Below are 19,398 nucleotides of genomic sequence, written 5' to 3'. Positions count from 1 at the left end.
CGCAGCGCCACATCGCCTAACAATTTATGACCCTCAGCAGGCGCAGCTATCTCGTAGATACTGGTGCGGAGGTTTCAGTTCTTCAGAACGCAGCGCCATATCGCCTAACAATTTATGACCCTCAGCAAGCGCATTTATCTCGTAGATACTGGTGCGAAGGTTTCGGTTCTTCCTGTTCCCCGGCACCATCGACTATTTCCTCAACCGTTGAAACTGGTGGCAGCAAATTCTTCCCGAATTAACACCTACGGGTAGGCAAGTGGACGTGAGTCTTGGCTTGTGTAGGACGTTTTCGTGGCGATTCATCCTGGCGAATGTTAGCTTCCCCATTTTAGGCGCAGAATTCTTGTGTCACTATGGGTTGCTGGTGGACTTGCAAAACAGGTTTATTATAGACTCCACAACCAAACTTAATTCGTCAGGCCAAATCCCATCTCTTCCTAACAACAATCTTTCCGTACTTTTGGAGAACATTACTGACTCTCGTGTTCGGGAACGACTCCAAAAATACAGCCAGATTACTACCGAATGTAGTCTCTCTAAACCAGTGAAGCACAATGTGCAGCACCACATTAACACTACTGGTTCCCCTATCTTCTCGAAGGTGCGTCCTCTACCACCCCAGAAGCTGGCTATTGCACTGAAAGAGTTTGAACAACTTATATAACAGGGTATCTTCAGACCTTCGGACAGCTGTTGGTCTTCCATACTCCATATGCTCCCTAAGCCAAATGGCGAATGGCGCCCCTTTGGAGATTACAGAAGGCTAAACGAGCAGACTGCTCCAGACCGATATCCTATTCCACTCATCCACAACTTTGCGCATCATCTCGCAAACTGCCGCATCTTTTCGACCTTGGATTTAACCAAGACCTATCACCAAATCCCTGTAGCTCCAGAAGACATTGCAAAGAATATGCATACCCTCTGGACTCTTCGAGTTCACCCGGATGACTTTCGGGTTGCGCAATGTGGCGCAAACCTTTCAAAGGTTCATCCACTCGGTCCTGCCAAACCTCGACTTCTGTTTCGTATATTTGATGATGTTTTGGTCGCTTCTTCCTCAGCGTCTGAGCACTTAGCCCATCTTGAATGCATTTTTCAACGTCTCCTTGAGGCCGGTTTAGTCCTAAACGTTGAGAAATGCAAGTTTCTCCAAACACAGGTGAGATTCCTCGGCCACTTCATTTCCACTGACGGAATACAGCCCGACCCAGACAAGATGGAAGCAATTACAAGCTTCCCGCGTCCGAAAACTATGAAGGATTTGCGGAGGTTCTTGGACATGTTAAACTTCTATCATCGTTTCCTGCCCAAGGCCGCCCAAAACCAGTCCGTTTTGAAGGCGTACTTGTATGGCTGTCCGCTTGTTTGATAAATCCCGACAACAACCCGCTGATGCTACACTCTTGGCATTTCCTCGACAAAATGCACCACTTGCTGTTTTTGTTGATGCCTCTGATATTGAGTAGGACCAAAGGCGACTTAAGTCTACTCAACGGAACTACAGCATTTACGATCGGTAACTGCTCGCTGCGTACTTGAGCATTAAATACTTCCGCTTCTCCCTAAAAGGCAGGCCGTTCACAGTGTTCACGAACCATAAGCCTCTCACATATGCTTTGAAACAAAAGCCCGACAAAGCCTCCCCTCGTCAGCTTCGACACCTGAGCTTTATAAGCCAATTCACGTCCGACATACAGCACGTGTCCGGCAAGCACAACATAGTTGCTGCCGCTTTGCCACGAGTTTCCGAGGTCAACATTCCCGCCTCACTCGACTTCTCGGCTATCGCCAACTCGCATGAGGATGACGCAGTACTCCAGAGCCTCAAATCCAACTCCAAATATAAATTTCGGGAGTTGCCCATCTTCGGCTCGAATCTCTCTCTCTGCTGCGAATACTCGGAAAGGGACCCGGGCCATACATTCCGGCCACCTTTCGCAAGGAAGTGTTCCACGCGGCTCACGACGTAGCGCATTAGGCATCAGAACCACATCGGTTAGTCACCGAGAAATACTTCTGGTCATCCATCTCTCCTTCTTTTTCTTTAGCCTTTGTCCCGTTCACAAGCGGGGTCGGCTCGTCGTGATCGGCTTGGCCATTTGGCTCTATCGAATGCCTGATCTGGGTGCAATCTCGAGGTTTTCAAATCACCGTCCAGCGTGTCAAGCCACCGTTGCTTAGGTCTGCCTTTTGGTCGTTTACCATCGACTTCGATGTTCAGACCAATCTTGGCAAGTGAATTCTCGTTTGCACGAATTGCGTGACCATACCATCGAAGACGCCTCTCTCGCAACTTTTCCACGATCGGTGCAACCCCATAACGATCGCGGATATCCTCATTTCGGATGTGATCTAAACGTGTGATGCCACTAGTCCAACGTAGCATCTTCGTCTCCATTACAGCAAGACGCCGTTCATTGTCTTTTATGGTCGGCCAACACTCAGAGCCATAGAGAGCGACTGGACGGACGACATTACGGTAAATTTTAGATTTGAGACGTTCGTTGATACGTCGATCACAAAGAACACCAGTTGTGGAACGCCACTTCATCTACGTTGCGTTAATACGTGAAGCAATTTCATAACGCAGCTCTCCATTGGCTGATAACGTTGACCCGAGGTATTTAAATCGCTCAGATCTGGGCAGATCACTGCCGCTGACAGTGGTTGTGCCTATTTCATGGGGATCGGTCGTCAAAAATTCAGTTTTGTTTAAATTCAATCTGAGACCGTGTTGCATGAGGCGATCATTCCATTGTGGGACAAGTTGCTCGAGATCATTTTTGCTATGTGATGCTAGGAAAACATCATCTGCATAAAGCAGTGTGTAGGGCGCTGGATGTTGGATATCCCGTGTGACGGTGTCTATAACAAGGACAAAGAGGAGTGATGAGAGGGCACTTCCGTGATGAACTCCAACAGAGACACGAAGCTGTTTTGATACACCTGCCATACTTCGAACTTTACTTTTCGGATCATGGGAGAGCAATTGAACCCAGCGCACGAGTTCTTCTGGCACGAAGTGTTGTCGTAAAGCATACCAGATGAGTTCGTGTGGTACACGGTCAAAGGCTTTCTCTAGATCCAGAAATGCAATGTAAAGAGGGCGATGCTTCTCACAGTGTTTCTCCATGAGTAATCGTGCGGCGTGTATTGCGTCAGTAGTTCCGCAGTTCTTGACAAATCCGGCTTGATTCACGGTTATTTCAACGATTTCGCGAATACGGTTGTCAAGAAAGCGTTCAAAAATCTTCATGGTATGGGAAAGTAACCGGATCGGACGGTAATTTGAACATTCTGCTGGGCTACCTTTCTTTTTCCATATTGGAACAGTGGTACTTTCTTGCCAGTCAGATGGTGTTCTTCCTTCCTGAATAACCCGGTTAAAGAATTCACTGAGCCACAGTGTTGGGTCCCAGCTCTTCGCTTTCCAGAGCTCAGATGCGATGTCGTCAGGTCCTGTTACTTTCCCCGATTTCATTTGTTTTATTGCCTCTTCGACTTCAGTTGCGCTGACTGGTGGAACTGGTCCAAATGTCGGCAATGATTGTAGAAGTGGGGGATGAGCAAATTCTTCAGTTGAAATCTGCTCGAAGTATTCTCGCCATCTATCCGTTGCGGCTCGACCGTTGGTAAGCAAAGTACCGTTCTTGTCATTAACATAACAGAAGTGTTCGATATCCTGTGTGCGTGCATCACGGCTTTTAGCAAGTCGATACAGATCTCTCTCGCCATCCCGAGTGTCCAGTTTATCGTAAAGATTTTTGAAATGGTTCGCTCGGGTAACAGCGACCGCTTTCTTTGCTTCCCGGTTGGCATTCTTATAAATTTGCCAATTAGAAGGCGTTTTATCGTCTAGAAATTTGTGGCAGAGGCGTTTCTTTTCACGGACCTTCATTTCAACATCATCATTCCAAAGCCAAGTATCTCGGTTGATGTACCGCTTACCCGGTTTGGTGACCCCGAGGGTTGCAGAGGCCGCTTTGTGGATCGTGTCTTTCATTTGGTTCCATGATTCTTCCACATTCGTAATGGTTGGCAATCGTATGAGTGAGATCGTTTCTTCTTTCTTCTCATCAAATCGCCATCATTTAATGCGCGGCGGGCCAGTGCGTTCCTCACGCTGTTTTATCGGTGACTTAATTCGCAGGACAGCACTCAACGGCCGATGTTGAGGTGCGATGGTCTCATAGGGAACGACTTTGCAATCAGTGACAGTGGTAAAATGTTGGCGTCTTATCAGAATATAGTCGATTTGCGTTTTATTGTTCCCACTATAAAATGTGAGCAGATGAGACAATCGTTTGATGAACCATGTATTCATAAGTACAAGGTTATGGGTGTTCGCAAAATCGATTATACGCTCGCCACCTTTATTGCGCGCTCCGAACCCCTTTCCCCCATGGCACCTGTTACCGTCTGCCTTTTCACCCACATGACCATTAAGGTCGCCGGCAATGATTATGTAATCATCAGCAGGCACGTGACAAGTCTTTTCATCGAGAAGTTGCCAGAAGGCATCTTTCTCGGCATCAGGTCGTCCTGTCCGTGGTGCCTACGCGGTGAGGAAGTGAATAGTGCGATCAGCTGATATAATGGTGAGCTTCATCAGCCGATCATCAAATCGTTCGACTTCTTTAATGGCATCACAGAAACCCTCTGAGATGGCAATGCCAACACCATATTGAGTGTGTGGGTTACCAAAATAGAGAAGCTTATAGCCATTTTTACCGCGTTCGCGTTGAATATCGCAGCTTTTGGCACCAGACCATCGGGTTTCTTGCAGACCGCAGATGTCAATGCACCTTTTCCGAAGGGCTCTTGCGAGTTCCTCGGTCTTTCCAGTTAGGGTACCAACATTTAGCGTGCAGACACGTATTTGTTTTGTTCGTTGTGTGCGGACTAACTTGCTTACGTCCTGACGCGTCCATGCGTCAAGAACCCTTGCCTATTTCTCGACAGGCCCGGGGCCCGTCCTGCCGCGTCGACTGAGGTGGACGCCCTAGCATTTCTCCGAAGCTTGTGACTCAATCCGATCATCATGTTTGTAACGACATTCTATGAATTTTCTTGGTCGACCTGTCGCGGGGCCTGTCACCAAGAGAGATCAGGTAGGATTTAGCATAGTAGGATAACTCCAACTATACTCTATTTATCTCTTTCCCTGATCTCAGCATTTTATTTTTGTTTTACTGAGGATAGTACAGAGTACGTTGCCTCAAACCCTCCTCCTTTACCTGGGCTTGGGACCAGCATACTATCAACTCCTGGGCCAGAGAGTGCATCGCATGCAAAAGTGTAAGGTCACCAGACATGTAAGAAAAGAAGAGGGCTCATTTCCCCGCACTACCAAGCGGTTCCACACCATACACCTCGACATCGTAGGCCCTTTGCGAGACTTGCACGGTTACAAGTATTGCCTTACAATCATCAGGTGACAGGTGACAGGTTTACGCGGTGGCCTAAGGCAATATCTCTGAAGGACATTACGGGGCAATCTTATGCCGAAGCCCTCTGTCGAAAGTGGATCCCTCGCTTTGGCGTCCCTGCAGTGGTCATCACTGACCAGGGAATGCAATTTGAGTCCACCCTTTTCTCGGAGTTAGGCGAACTTCTGGGATTCAAACGCCAGCGAACTACGGCTTACCACCCGTAATCCAATGAGATGCTAGAGCGTTGGCACCGGACGCTGAAAGCCGTCATTATGGCTTGATTATAACAGCTTCGTAAAAATATTCAACCACAATGCGTATATGCATTTACATTCCTAATAGATACAGGAGCATATGTATGTATCTATATGTGAAAACGACATATATAGAGATTTAGGATATGGGATAGACAGTGAGAATAGAATAAAAACTCACAGGTATAACACAAGAAGTCACCAAATCCCTAATCCAACAAGCCCATATAGTTCACCTATTTTAGTTGTACCTGAAAACAATATGGATTGCAAATCGAAATAACGTCTTGTAGTAGATTTTCGTCGTCTAAACAACAAAATTGTCAATGACAAATTTCCTTCGACAAGACTAGATGACGTTCTAGACCGACTAAGTAGGGCAAAATACTTCTCAACTTTAGATATGATCAGTTCTTTTCATTAAATTAAACTTGAGAAAGAGTCTAGCTCATTTACTTCATTTTCAACCAGTGATGATCATTATTAATTTGAAAGGCTACCCTTCGAATTGAAAATTTCTTCCAATAGTTTTCAGCGTATGCTGACAATCGCTTTAAGTGGCTTAAGTCATCAAGCTTTCTTATGACATGATTGTCTTCGGATGCAGTAGCAAGTATCACAACACCAACCTTTGCAAAGTATTACAAAAAGTAATCAGTATAATTTGAAATTAAACCCTAGCAAATGTCAATTCTTAAAATCAGAAGTCATATATCTTGGTTATTTAATGACCGACCCATCTAAAATAGGGAATAAATTTCTTCAAAGCTTATCTGTACGGTCGAAAATTTATAGTCGTTACGGACCACAGACCTCTAGCGTCTTTGTTCACACACAAAAACCCTTCATCAAAACTAACTAAAATCAGAGTTGAGTATTACTTTGCCATTGTGTATAAAAAGAGTAGCATGAATACAAGTGCTGACGCCTTTTCACGAATCGAATTAGGTTCTGACGCGGTGAAATCAATGATACCACCAAAATAGACAATAATGTAAAACGCAAATTATTAGCAATAACAAGGGGAGTGGCAAATAGATTAAAAGAAAAAGTACAGAAAACTTATGGCGAACGCACCCACATAGAAATAAAATTTGATCAACTTTTTTGTTGGGATTACGCAAGTTTATCTGATATTACCGGAAAAACAAAACTGAAATTTATCCTGCGCACGGAAAGGGAAAATGAAAATAAAAATGATAAATTTAAAAACGATAGTCAAATTGTTATCGTACATCTTAATAACACGGTAGAGATACGTTGTAGCGAAAAATTTGTTAAGAAATCTTCTTCCATCAATAAAAAGCTCACAGCAAAACATAGTAATGGAAAGAAAAGTGATAATCTACATTCAAAATACGTTATATTTAAGTCCATGAATAAAGAAACATTTAAAAAAAAAATGTGCAATATGTGGGAAAAAAAAATATGCGTACAAATTTAAAAATAATATTATACAAGCCACTCACAAGATTCACTAGTAAAAGTGAACAAATGAAGCTAATAGTCGAGTATCACAACTCATCCCAAAGAGGACACTTAAGGATTAGAAAAACCTTACTGAAATTGAAGTTACTACTGGAAAAATATGGTCAGCGTGGTAAAAACCTTTATTAAAAATTGCACATTTTGCCAAATAAATAAGGAAACAAGGCATACCAAAGAGAAAATGGTAAAAACTAACACGCCATCAGCAAGTTTCAAGATCATACAAATAGGCACTGTAGGCCCTCTTAGAATCTTGAATGGATATCGATATATCTTAACATTACAATATGAGCTAACTAAATTTGTGATAGCATTTCCACTAGAAAATAAGGAAGCCAATACAATAGCTTTAGGTATAGTAAACAAATTTAGATTGAAATGTAGGCATTTCAAAATCCTCAAATCGGCTCTAGGTACTGAATTCACAAACGAGTTAGTGAACGATGTATGCAAATTGCTGAAATTTGAACAAATCTTCTTAACCCCATACTACCACCAAACTTTAGATGCGGTTGAAAGAAACCATCGGGTACTAAACGAATATATTGGGTTGGGGAAAAAGAAATGTCGTATTTTATCAATAGATGGCGACACTTAAACATATGTTGTGTTGTGCTTATCGCATCGGGTCATACTATATGGCGATTTGAAGACGACAATCTGTGCTACAAGTGTCTCTTTGGCAGTGTTGTGATCGTACGTTTCAGTCTCAAGTTATAGCCCGTCAAACATGGAGTCCACCATGCAAGAAATTCGTCATATTTTACGTTTTTACTACCTGCGAGGTAAAAATTCAACGAAGGCGGCCGAACAAATTTGTGAAGTTTATGGGGCCGATACTGTAACGATTCGCACAGCACAGCGTTGGTTCGATCGATTTCGTTCTGGTGTAGTGAATGTCGGAGATACACCACGTACTGGTAGGCCAATCGTCGTAGAAACCGATAAAATCATCGAAATCATCCAAGTAGACCGGCATGTGATCATTCGCTCGATTGGCCAGGAACTGGGTATAGACCATAAAACCGTTTGAAGCCATTTGCAAAAGATTGGATTCCAAAAAAAAGCTGGATGTTTGGGTGCCACACGAGTTGACGCAAAAAAATCTCTTGGACCGAATCGAAGCCTGCGATGCACTGCTGAAACCGTACGAATTCGACCCATTTTTGGAGCGGATGGTGACTGGAGATGAAAAGTGGATCATGTACGATAACCTAAAGCGAAAAAATATCGTGGTCGAAGTGCGGCGAGCCGGCCCAAACCATCGCCAAGCGCGGATTGGCGGCCATGAAGGTTTTGCTTTGTGTTTGGTGGGATTGGAAGGGAATCATCCACTATGAGCAGCTCAACTATGTCCAGACCCTCAATTTGGTCCTCTACTGTGAGCGACTGGATCGTTTGAAGCAGGCGATTGACCAAAAGCGGCCAGAATTTGTCAATAGGAATGGTGTTGTGTTCCACCAGGATAACGTTCAGCCTCACACATCTTTGATGACCCGCCAGAAGCTACGGGAGCTCGGATGAGATGTTCTATACCACCGTATAGTCCGGACCTAAGTGATTACCATCTCTTCCGGTCCATGCAAAACGCTCTTCGTGCTACTAAGTTGGCTTCAAAAGAGGCTTGCGAAAACTGGCTGTCTGAGTTTTTTTGCAAATAGGGAGGGGGGATTATGGAGTTGCCATCTAAATGGCAACAAGTTTGCGAACAAAACGGCGCATATTTGACTTAAATCGGATAATTCTAAGTATATTGAATAAAGCGTCAAATTTCGATCACAAATACGACATTTCTTTTCCCCCAACCCAATATATGTTCTTTTGCGGGTGATCAGTGATGGGACAATTGGGTTCCGTACTATACATTCGCATATAAGACACCCCACACGTAGACCCTTACTATAGTCCTTACGAATTAGTTTATAGTAAATTACAGCATAACTTCCTTTTTTAAAATGCGCGCCACTCAGTTAGTTGATGTCATAGCGGAGCGCTAGTGGCCTCGTTCAAGAGAGGATATTGTAAAGTTTTGTCCCGACACGGTTCAGTCGCCATCATGCGTTGGAATAGTGAGAAGCGTGCCTTTGTCGTTGAGGTTTAGTTTCCTAGCGGATGTTCGGTTATTGCAACACAGCGTGCATTTCGGAATCGCTTTAATTTAGCCCCGTTGGCTCCCGTCCCAGACCGCAAATTAATTGTTACATGGGTCACTACATTCAGACAAACTGCAAGTGCGACAAAAGGAAGAACTGGAGTCCCTCGGCCCGTTAGATCACCTGAGAACATTGAAGCAGTGAGAGCGTCAATGTTGCGATCGCCACGGCGTTCTGCGCGCAAATATCCGATCGTTCTGAGAGAAGAATTCTTCGTGGTGATCTTCATTTTGATCCCTATAAGATGGCGATAGTGCAGGAATTTTCAGAACGTGACTTCAATTCTCGGATGAACGCGTGTGAGCTTCTTCTTGATGTCGTTCTCGAGGGTGCTATTATTTTTTTAGCGATGAAGCCCATTTTCATTTGTGTGGGTCGGTTAACAAACAAAAGATGCGCTACTGGGCTGACACCAACCCTCAAGAATTGCATCAAAAACCTTTACATTCACCCAAAATCACAGTGTGGTGTGCAATTTCCTCAGCTGGAATTATTGGTCCCTGGTTTTTTGTGGAAAATGAGGTTACAGTGACAGTGAATTCGGACCGGTATGTAAACATGGTACAGAATTTTTTTTCCCACGGCTAGAAAATTTGGATTTGGAGGACACTTGGTTCCAACAAGACGGTGCAACAGCACACACTTCAAGAGCATCGATGGCTGTTTTGAGGGAACACTTTCCAGAGCGCCTTGTGATTTTTTTCTATGGGATTTTTTGAAATCCCGTGTTTATGTGAACCGTCCAAGAACCTTACAAGATTTGAAGACCAACATCCAAGAAGAAATTGCCAACATAACACCTGCTATGCTAACAAAAATCATGACAAACGCCAGAAATCGGTTTACGCAGTGTATGGAGAATGGGGGACGTCACCTTTGATCTTCAAAACAATGTAAATAAAAACTTTAGACATTTACCTAGATTATAAAAAATAAATAAATATTTTCCGATGCATACAATAGTTTTTATTGAGTTTTGAAAAAAGGAAGTTATGCTGCCGCACCCTGTACAAGATAGCAATCCAATCTGCAACCTACAAAACTATGTAGGCGAATTAAAATTAAAATAAATTAAATTGAAAAGCTAGAAAGCTAATTGAAAACGTTCAAGCTAAAAGAATAAAAAAATTAACTCACATGAACCCATTAAATTTGAAAGTAGGTGACCTCGTACCGAGACTAGGTAAAAGCACCAACCATCTTACAAAAGTCCATATACAGTAGAAAATATAAACAATTGTCACGCATTAATAAAAAAAGATGGACATTTGAAATCAAAACACAAAGAAAGATTGAGAAGTTACTATTGAGATTAGTTTCTTTCAAAATCATACCATATATTAAATGTTATAACACATATATATATACAAAAAAAAATCTTATTGAAAGTAATAGAAATTGTTCTTTCAGCACATATTATGTATATAACTTTTAGAATTTTGATAACAATTGTAAATATGATTCATCTTAATATATATGAAACTAATGATCATATATATGTAAGCCGAATCAATAAAAGATAAAGGTGTAGTTATTAACACAATAATCACTAAGTATAATTGTGCTCAAATAATATTGCGATACACTCTTCTCCTTTTTCTTCAGCCTTTGTGCCGTTCACAAGCGGGGTCGGCTCGTCATTCTGTCCCGTTCACAAGCGTGATCAGTTTCGCCATTTGGCTCTATCGAATGCCTAATCTGGATGCAATCTCGAGGCTTTTAAATCCCCATCCTGCCTATCAAGCCACCGTTGTTTCGGCCTGCCTTTTGGTCGTTTACCATCAACTTCAATGTTCAGACCAATCTTGGCAAGTGAATTCTCGTTAGCACGAAATGTGTGACCATACCTTCAAAGACGCTTGCCTCGCAACTTTTCCACGATCGGTGCAACCCCATAACAATCGCGGATATCCTCATTTCGGATGTGATCGAAACGTGTGACGCCACAAATCCAACGTACCATCTTCGTCTCCATTATCGCAAGACGGCGTTCATTGTCTTTTATAGTTGGCCAACACTCAGAACCATAGAGAGCGATAGGACGGACGACATTACGGTAAATTTTAGATTTGGGACGTTCGTTGATACATTGATCACAAAGAACACCAGTTGTGGAACGCCACTTCATCCAGGTTGCGTTAATGCGTGAAACAATTTCATAACGCAGTTCTCCATTGGCTGATAGCGTTAACCCGAGGTATTTAAATCGCTCAGTTCTGGGCAGATCACTGCCGCTGACAGTGGTTGTGCCTGTTTCATGGGGATCGGTCGTCAAAAATTCTATTTTGTTTAAATTCAATCTGAGACCGTGTTGCATCAGGCGATCATTCCATTTTTGAATATTCCGATACACTGTCTTGCTGTTATCAATAATTCATGCATTATCTAACTTATAAAGATAATGCAATTGCCTGACCTAATTAACGAATTCAGTTCAAGAAAAGTCCAAGGTACCCGAACTCACCATAAACAAAATATGCGAGATTCCCAAAGTACGAAAGTTTATTAGAAAGAAATTCTAGAACAAATGCAATGCATAGCTAGCTAATATACTATGCATACGAATAGAATTCGACACTGGAGAGAGCGCGCCTCATGCGAAAATAAATGGAATAGAATACATTTTTGTGTGGTCCAAGTAATTCTCGGATCGAATTACTTTTGAACTCGTTGATGGACATGCAATAACATTATATGAATTATTAGGAAGAGAGTAATAAATAATATGATTTTCTTGCTAAGTAAATTGTATAAAAGAAGACTGAAAATATCAATATACGTTCATTTTTAAATTCTAACATTGTGTTTGATTGAACACAAGCCGTATACTCGCGGCAAACTTAGCAACTACGGCAAGTATTCAAGTCACTGACTAGAATAAGGTGCCATCCTATCTGCGGCCTTGCCGCTTCCTTAGGTAAATATTCCTTGTAGAACTTTTTGAAGTTAAGGTCTCAGTTATATTCTCGTATCTAGACTCCTCGAATACAACGTGATGCACGGCAATCCTAATTTAACATTACAGTATTCTTTACAATCGTATTCGCGAAATAACCGTGAATCAAGCCGGATTTGTCAAGAACTGCGGAACTACTGACATAGTACACGTACTTCTGATGTCCTCTGGGACTTTATGCCGCTATCTTTCCGGTGACTAATTGCCAAATCTTAATGGTATTCACAGTTCCCTTAGTTGGGAACGTCCTTTGGAGGTTGTCCTTACATCAAGGATCCTTGCCCTACACTGTTTTCATATTCAATATTTTGGTTTGCCTTAAATTTACACAGAAAAGATAACTTTGAATTATTACTAACTACTACTAACCTTATCAGTTAAAGTACCATTTCTCTGATCAAACCTGGCGATATCATGCTTCATACTGGCCTATATTATTGCAAATTTTCGTAACTCTAGGACAAACTCAAGGGAGGATTTTAGTCAATTTTCCCAAAAACCACACACACACAACTTGAGTAGATATTGATATGGGGAGTGTTTTGAGGCCTGGACACCGTATAGAAGCAGTTTCATGATTTTTTTCAATTGGGTAGTGTCTGAGAAAAGTTGCGTTAAAGAAATCGAATCCCCACCTTTCCAATAAATGGCAAACTGAGACTGATGGAAAAAAAGTGTACATCTCTCCTGTCCCCTCTGCATGTATGAGGCTCCCCTCAAACTCAACACAGAAAGATGTAAAGGCGTTCACAATTCCCACCATCTCACCAAATTTTTTGTCAATCAGTATAGCAGTTTCCGGGAAAAAAACCGTGTGACGGACAGACAGATAAATCGACAGACAGACGATTTTAATAAGGTTTTTTATTAAAAATGTGATAACAATGAAAGAATGTGACAATCTCATTCAAGCAGAACCTTCTTTAAAAGTGACATTATTATGTTATTCGTATCTTAAAATAAAGTTATTCAAAAATAAATGATTTTCTTTGTAGGTATCACCAATTTTTATACAATTTTTGGACTCCACATGGCAATTGATGAATCAACGGAACAACTTTTTCGAATTCAATGAACGATTCTTATTGAGTATACTCGATCATGTTTATTCATGCCAATTTGGAACTTTCATTGGGAACTGTGAAAAGGATCGGTTAGAATTGAAACTTTCAGAGCGTACATATTCTTTTTGGTATTATCTAGCAAATAATTTGAACGAATATGTAAATCCCTTGTATAATCCCGACGAAGTTGGAATTATAATACCGGACCTAGCAGCTCAAAACATAAAGTATATCTTGTTTTATCGTTTAATTCGTTCACTGATTATTTTACCGATGGTCAGATATTGGCGTGGCATGTATAGCAGATTTGAGAGCGGTGTGCACCCTAGAGAACCTATCGCTGATTATCTTTTAGTCAGCCGGGATCATAGCGTATCGTTGAAAGATCATAAAACATTCCTGTTAAAAGTAAGTTTCAGAATAAGGCTTTGAGAAATCGAAACTAATTATTATTTTATAGAAAATTGCAACCTTGCAGAGCCAGATATCTAAATGGAGTTCTTCAGGGCTTTTACATTGTGAAAACTCCACTATGTCAAGGGGTTGCCCTGATGGGTAAGTATAACTGCGTCCATATAAAATTCAAGTGGTACCATTTTCTGTTAAGTAGTTTAAGGGGGTCATCCTGTGTGAAGGGCCATTTTTTTGGCTTTTTTTAGAAATTTTTTGTGAAGAACTGGATAAAAATACAAATACGAATTTTTCACCATAGATTTAATAATCTATGGCTCAAGATGAGCGTGTATAGTAATTTTTCCAGCCTGTAATTGAAATACAGAGCAATTTATACACCCACTTCCAAAAAAAGGTGAAAAGGGTGTTTCTCTGCCCCCACGCTGGAGGGCGCTGTGACCATCTTAAAGAAAAAAGTAAACGGCATTTTAACGTACAGACTTAACTACAATCCGCAAACTAGGATTATTAAAAAATATTAAAAACTAAATTTTTGGTGCCGTGTTAAGCTTTTTTTTGTGAATTTTGCGGTGGTTTTTTAAGGCTTCTTTAATGAATAAAAAAACTAATGAATGAATCGCAATTATCCTAGTTTGCGGACCATAGAAATATGTTCTGAATAAGTCCTGAAAATTTCAAAGAATTTCGTAGGATAGATTTTGGGCTATTGTGGCAGCCGATTTTCAACATGCAGTTTCGAGAAAAACGCATTTAAAAAGTAGAATGCAATTTTTAGCCATAAAACCTTAACTGACCATTAATCTACTATACCTAATCCATAAACCTTAGGTTTCTTGAAGAAACACATGTACAGCCTTGGCTTCAATTTTTGACCTTCTAACGAAGTCATTTAAACGTCATGCGGATCGAACTTTATTACGGCGATCGACATAAATCTGGCATGTTACTTATCACGTGTTTAACACTATAATTTCCGAACGACTCCAAATATCAAAAATTCACTTTGCCCATATATTCTACACTATATCTAGATATAATTGATGCCAAAAAAAAATTCGATTCCTCGGATCCGACACACGGAATGACCCCCTTAAAGGGGGAGCAAAATTTTTTACCATGGAATGAAAAATGAAAAGATTTGCTTTTCAAAACCGGCACGTTGTTTGATATTCGGTGGAACATAAGGGAGTGAAGGCTCAGGAGGTAGGCATCAAAAAATGAGACAAGCCATCCAACCGAAGGGTAGGTAGGTAAGTAGATATCAGTGGCCGCTCCGAGGAGCCCAATTAGCACTTTGGTGCGCCATTTTGATGCCACAAACTCCAATTGAAAAGTCTGAGAAAATCACAATGGTGTATCTATATGAAATCTAGGTTTCAAAATATATTCCGTTCTGATATCTGCTCAAATAAAGTTAATAATAGTATATTACCATCTTAAATTTACCCTAGAAATACGTCATATATCAGTCGTCAATATCTCAACAAACTGAGCTCATATGAATGGGGGGTGAATATAAACATATTTTTCCCCTTTTTAAGGTTTTGTGTAAAACAAAACCTTATTAAAATCGGTTTACCGTCTGTCTGTCTTTTTTTTTTTTTTTTTTTCTGATGGAAGGTGGAAAGCTTCAAAAAGCTACCGCAGGCTCCTGCCACACGGTTATGTGGGACTCTTACCCACTAAAACCACCTCCTTCTCCTTCCACTCTCCCCGCGGGACTCCTATTTGGTATTACGTCGCGGGGCTGGATCAGAATTTATTCTGCGCTCATGTCAACATTCGTGTTCCTCTCGCGTTCATTCTTTCGGATGACTTCCTCCTGCCTAAGCTCCTTTCCGATGGCTGTAATCACTTTTTCAACTTCGGTCCATATCCCCTTGGCTTTCACCATAAGCTCCATGATATTTTCGGGTGTAAAGTGCTCCCCGGTTGTAGCTTCTAATGTAGCCCTTTGGGTTTCGAATCTGGGGCAGTGAAAAAAGACGTGTTCTGCGTCCTCTGGAATGTTTACACACTGTGGGCAATATGGCGAATCATCGCGCCCAAATCGGTACAGATATGCTCGATAGCCTCCGTGTCCGCTCAAGAATTGAGTTAAGTCGAAACCTACTTCGCCGTGAGGTCGCTCGATCCATTTCCGGATATCCCATATGATTTTGTGAGTCCAACGGCCTTTTTCTGACTCGTCCCACTTCTCTTGCCATTCCGCGACAGTTTCAGCTCGTGCGAACTGTCGCCGACGGGCAGGAGATTCTCCGGTGAGGTACGTTCGATCGTAAAGTCGTTGTATTTCTTTCGCCAGAATCTCAATCGGGATCATTCCTGCTATCACGCAAGCTGCTTCATTAGAAATTGTTCTGTAAGCGCAACATGTTCGGAGTACACTTATGCGATACGCAGCTCCAATCTTTTTTTTATTTATTATATTTTCCAGTGCATCTGCCCATACTGGGGCTGCATACAGTAGGATCGAACTGACCACCCTTGAAATAAGGAGTCGACGGCTCGGCCTTGGGCCACCTATATTTGGTAGCATTCTCGCAACCAGCGCTCCGATGTTATATGCCTTGGTTGCTGCACCCTCCACATGCAATCTGAAATTCAACCTCTGGTCAATCATTACACCTAAGTACTTAAGTGCAGGCTTGGAATAAATTGTTTGCATTCCAACTTTGATCTTCATGGAAGTGCACTTTCTCCGCTTGGTAATAAGTACTACTTCCGTCTTATGCTCTGCGAGCTGTAGACCATCATTCTCTAACCAGGATTTAATCTCATAGACTGCTTCATTTGCATAGAGTTCGGCTTCCTCGAGAAGGCGTGCAACAACCGTCACACCAATATCGTCTGCGAAACCAATGGAGGCCACACCAGTAGGAAGGTCTAGGGTCAGTACCCCGTTATACATAATAATCCACAAGAGTGGCCCTAGGACAGACCCTTGCGGAACTCCGTATGTCGTTTGGTAGGATTTCATTCCTTCATCTGATTCGCAGCACAGAGTCCTATCGATTAGGAAGTCGGCAACAATACGCACCAGGTACTTCGCCACGCCTAAGTTAATTAGGGACTCAAGTATCTTGCTCCATCTAGCGGAATTGAAGGCATTCTTCACATCAAGTGTAATCACTGCACAACATTTGCCCTCGTCAAGTGCGGTCTTAGCTGTGTTTGCTACTAGGACAAGTGCATCCGTTGTAGACCTCCCCTTTCGAAAACTGAACTGATTTTCGGAGAGACCGCCATCCTTTTCGGCAATTCGAATTAATCTGTTAATTAATCTGTCTGTCTGTCTGTTTTTTTTTTTTTTTTTTATGGATGGAGGTGGAAATCTTAGAAAGACACTGCCGCGCCAGGTTGCAGCAGCGTGTGGGATTCTCACCCACTAAAACCACCCCCACTTTCTCCTTTTTCCTTCCCCGCGGGACCGCCGCAAAGCATTACTTCGCGGGGTGGACTGCGCTTTACGCGACCACGCCTTCCGTTCTTCGCGTCCTCCTTGCGCGCTCCGCTCTTGCCAGTTCCTCTTGTATTTGTTTGATGGCGGTGTTCACCGCACACCAGTTTCCCTCCGATTTCAACATTTCCCCGACGATATTCTGCGGGCTTAGAGTGGTTTTCAGGGAGTTTTCCAGACTCCTCCTTTCTGAGAGAAATCGTGGACAGTGGAACATAACATGCTCCGGGTCCTCAGGTGTGCAACCACATTCAGGACACAAGGGAGAATCATCCAGCCTGAATTGGTGCAGGTACTTCCTGTAACCACCACGTCCTGACAGGAATTGCGTCAGATGGTAGTTAATCTCACCGTGTCGTCGCTGGATCCACTCTTCAATACGGGGAATCAAAGTGTGGGTCCAGCGACCCCTCTGCGAGTCATCCCACCGTTTCTGCCACTTTTCCAGCGACTCTCGCCTTGCCGCCTTTCGGCATTCTGCATCCTTTTCAAGAGGATTCATCTTCCTTGCCTCGTACAGGCAGCGTGTCTCACTTGCCAGAATGTCTATCGGGATCATTCCCGCAATAACACACGCTGCCTCACCTGATATTGTTCTGAAGGCGCTGCACACCCTTAGCGCCACTAAGCGGTAAGTCATATTCACTCTCCTACGATTACTCTCACACGCTAATGCTTTCTCCCAAACTGGTGCCGCGTATAATAGTGTGGAGCGAACCACTCCGGCTACAAGTAATCTGCGACTGTACCTTGGACCTCCAATGTTAGGCATCATCCGCGCTAATGATACGCTGGTATTTGCCGCTTTCTCACAGGCATAGTCCAGATGTCCCCTGAACTTGATCTTAGCGTCAATCATCACCCCCAGGTATTTGATAACCGGCTTCGAAGTGATGACGTGACCACTAACGCGAATATTAATCGTATTCCTCTTCCTACGATTGGTAATCAAGACCGCCTCCGTCTTTTGTTCCGCAAGGTCAAGCTGAACCATCTCCAGCCACGCTTTTATGGCGCTAATGGTTTCGTTAGCGTACATTTCCACGTCTTCAGGTTCTTTCGCGACGACAACCACAGCTAGATCATCTGCGAAACCGATTATCGTGGCCTCCTTTGGCACGGGAAGGACAAGGACCCCATTGTACATGACGTTCCACAGGAGAGGACCCAACACTGAGCCCTGTGGTACTCCTGCGGTGACGGTGTACTGCTTGGATCCCTCATACGTGTCGTACCACAGTGTCCTCTCCGAAAGGTAACTGTTGAGGAGCTTAGTCAAGTAACTGGGGACACCCGTTTTAGCCAGTGAACTTTTTATCCACTCCCAGCTTGCGGAATTGAACGCATTTTTGATGTCCAACGTCACTACGGCACAGCATTTTTTAGACGACATCGCGTCTCGAGCCAGCTTCAAAACAACGTCTACGGCGTCGATCGTTGAGTGGGCTTGACGAAATCCAAATTGTCGCTCCGATAGTCCATCTTTGTATTCGATGATAGGGAGCAGTCTGTTGTAGATGACCCTTTCGAGCATCTTTCCTGCCGTGTCGATAAGGCAAATCGGTCGGTATGATGAAGGGTGTCCTGGGTGTTTATTCGGCTTCGGGAGCAAAACTAGTTTTTGCCTCTTCCACCGATCGGGGAAAATTCCTTCTATCATGCATGTCTCAAACACGCTGATAAACCATTCGGGTCTGGTCTTAACAGCGAGTTTAAGGGCTCTATTGGGAACAGCATCCAGACCGGGTGCTTTGTTATCACCAATTCTCCGGCAAATTTGCATAAGTTCCTCCTCAGTTACCGCAGGTATGGTGTAGACGTCGAGTGCTCGCTTGTGTTGTTTGCGCTCCCCTTTATCCGGGGGGAAGAGCGCCGTCACGATATCGAGCAGAAGATGCGGACAGGTCAATTGTGGTGTTCGCCCTCTCATCTTCTTCATAACTATTCTGTACGCTGTTCCCCAGGTGCTTTGGTCTGCCTCTGTGCAAAGCTGCTTGAAGCATTCTCGCTTGCTGGTCCGTATAGCCTGCTTAAGCTTACCTCGAAGGTTCACATATGCTAGCCGTTTTTCGTCGAAGTCTGGTCTTGCTCTAGATCGTTGGCAGATCCTTCTAGCACGAAAACATGCATCCCGTAACACCGCGATCTCTTCATTCCACCAATAGTTTGAG

The 19,398-nt window shown here is 42.9% G+C and overlaps 1 protein-coding gene across 1 annotated transcript in view; it reads left to right on the top strand.

Moving 5' to 3' along the window:
• LOC119661164 (myotubularin-related protein 8) overlaps window positions 1-19,398 on the top strand; it is a 167,021-nt gene that overhangs the window by 131,217 nt on the left and 16,406 nt on the right. The window contains exons 9-11 of the mRNA XM_038070380.1: window positions 13,285-13,580; window positions 13,635-13,761; window positions 13,814-13,908. Coding sequence (XP_037926308.1) covers window positions 13,285-13,580; window positions 13,635-13,761; window positions 13,814-13,908 — 518 coding nt within the window. The remainder of the gene's footprint in view (window positions 1-13,284; window positions 13,581-13,634; window positions 13,762-13,813; window positions 13,909-19,398) is intronic.

This window comes from Hermetia illucens, chromosome 1 (genome assembly GCF_905115235.1).
Source record: "Hermetia illucens chromosome 1, iHerIll2.2.curated.20191125, whole genome shotgun sequence".
NCBI classification, from domain to species: Eukaryota; Metazoa; Arthropoda; class Insecta; order Diptera; family Stratiomyidae; genus Hermetia; species Hermetia illucens.
The sequence above is the reverse complement of the archived record's forward strand: the minus strand, read 5'-3'. Positions and strand labels throughout refer to the sequence as shown.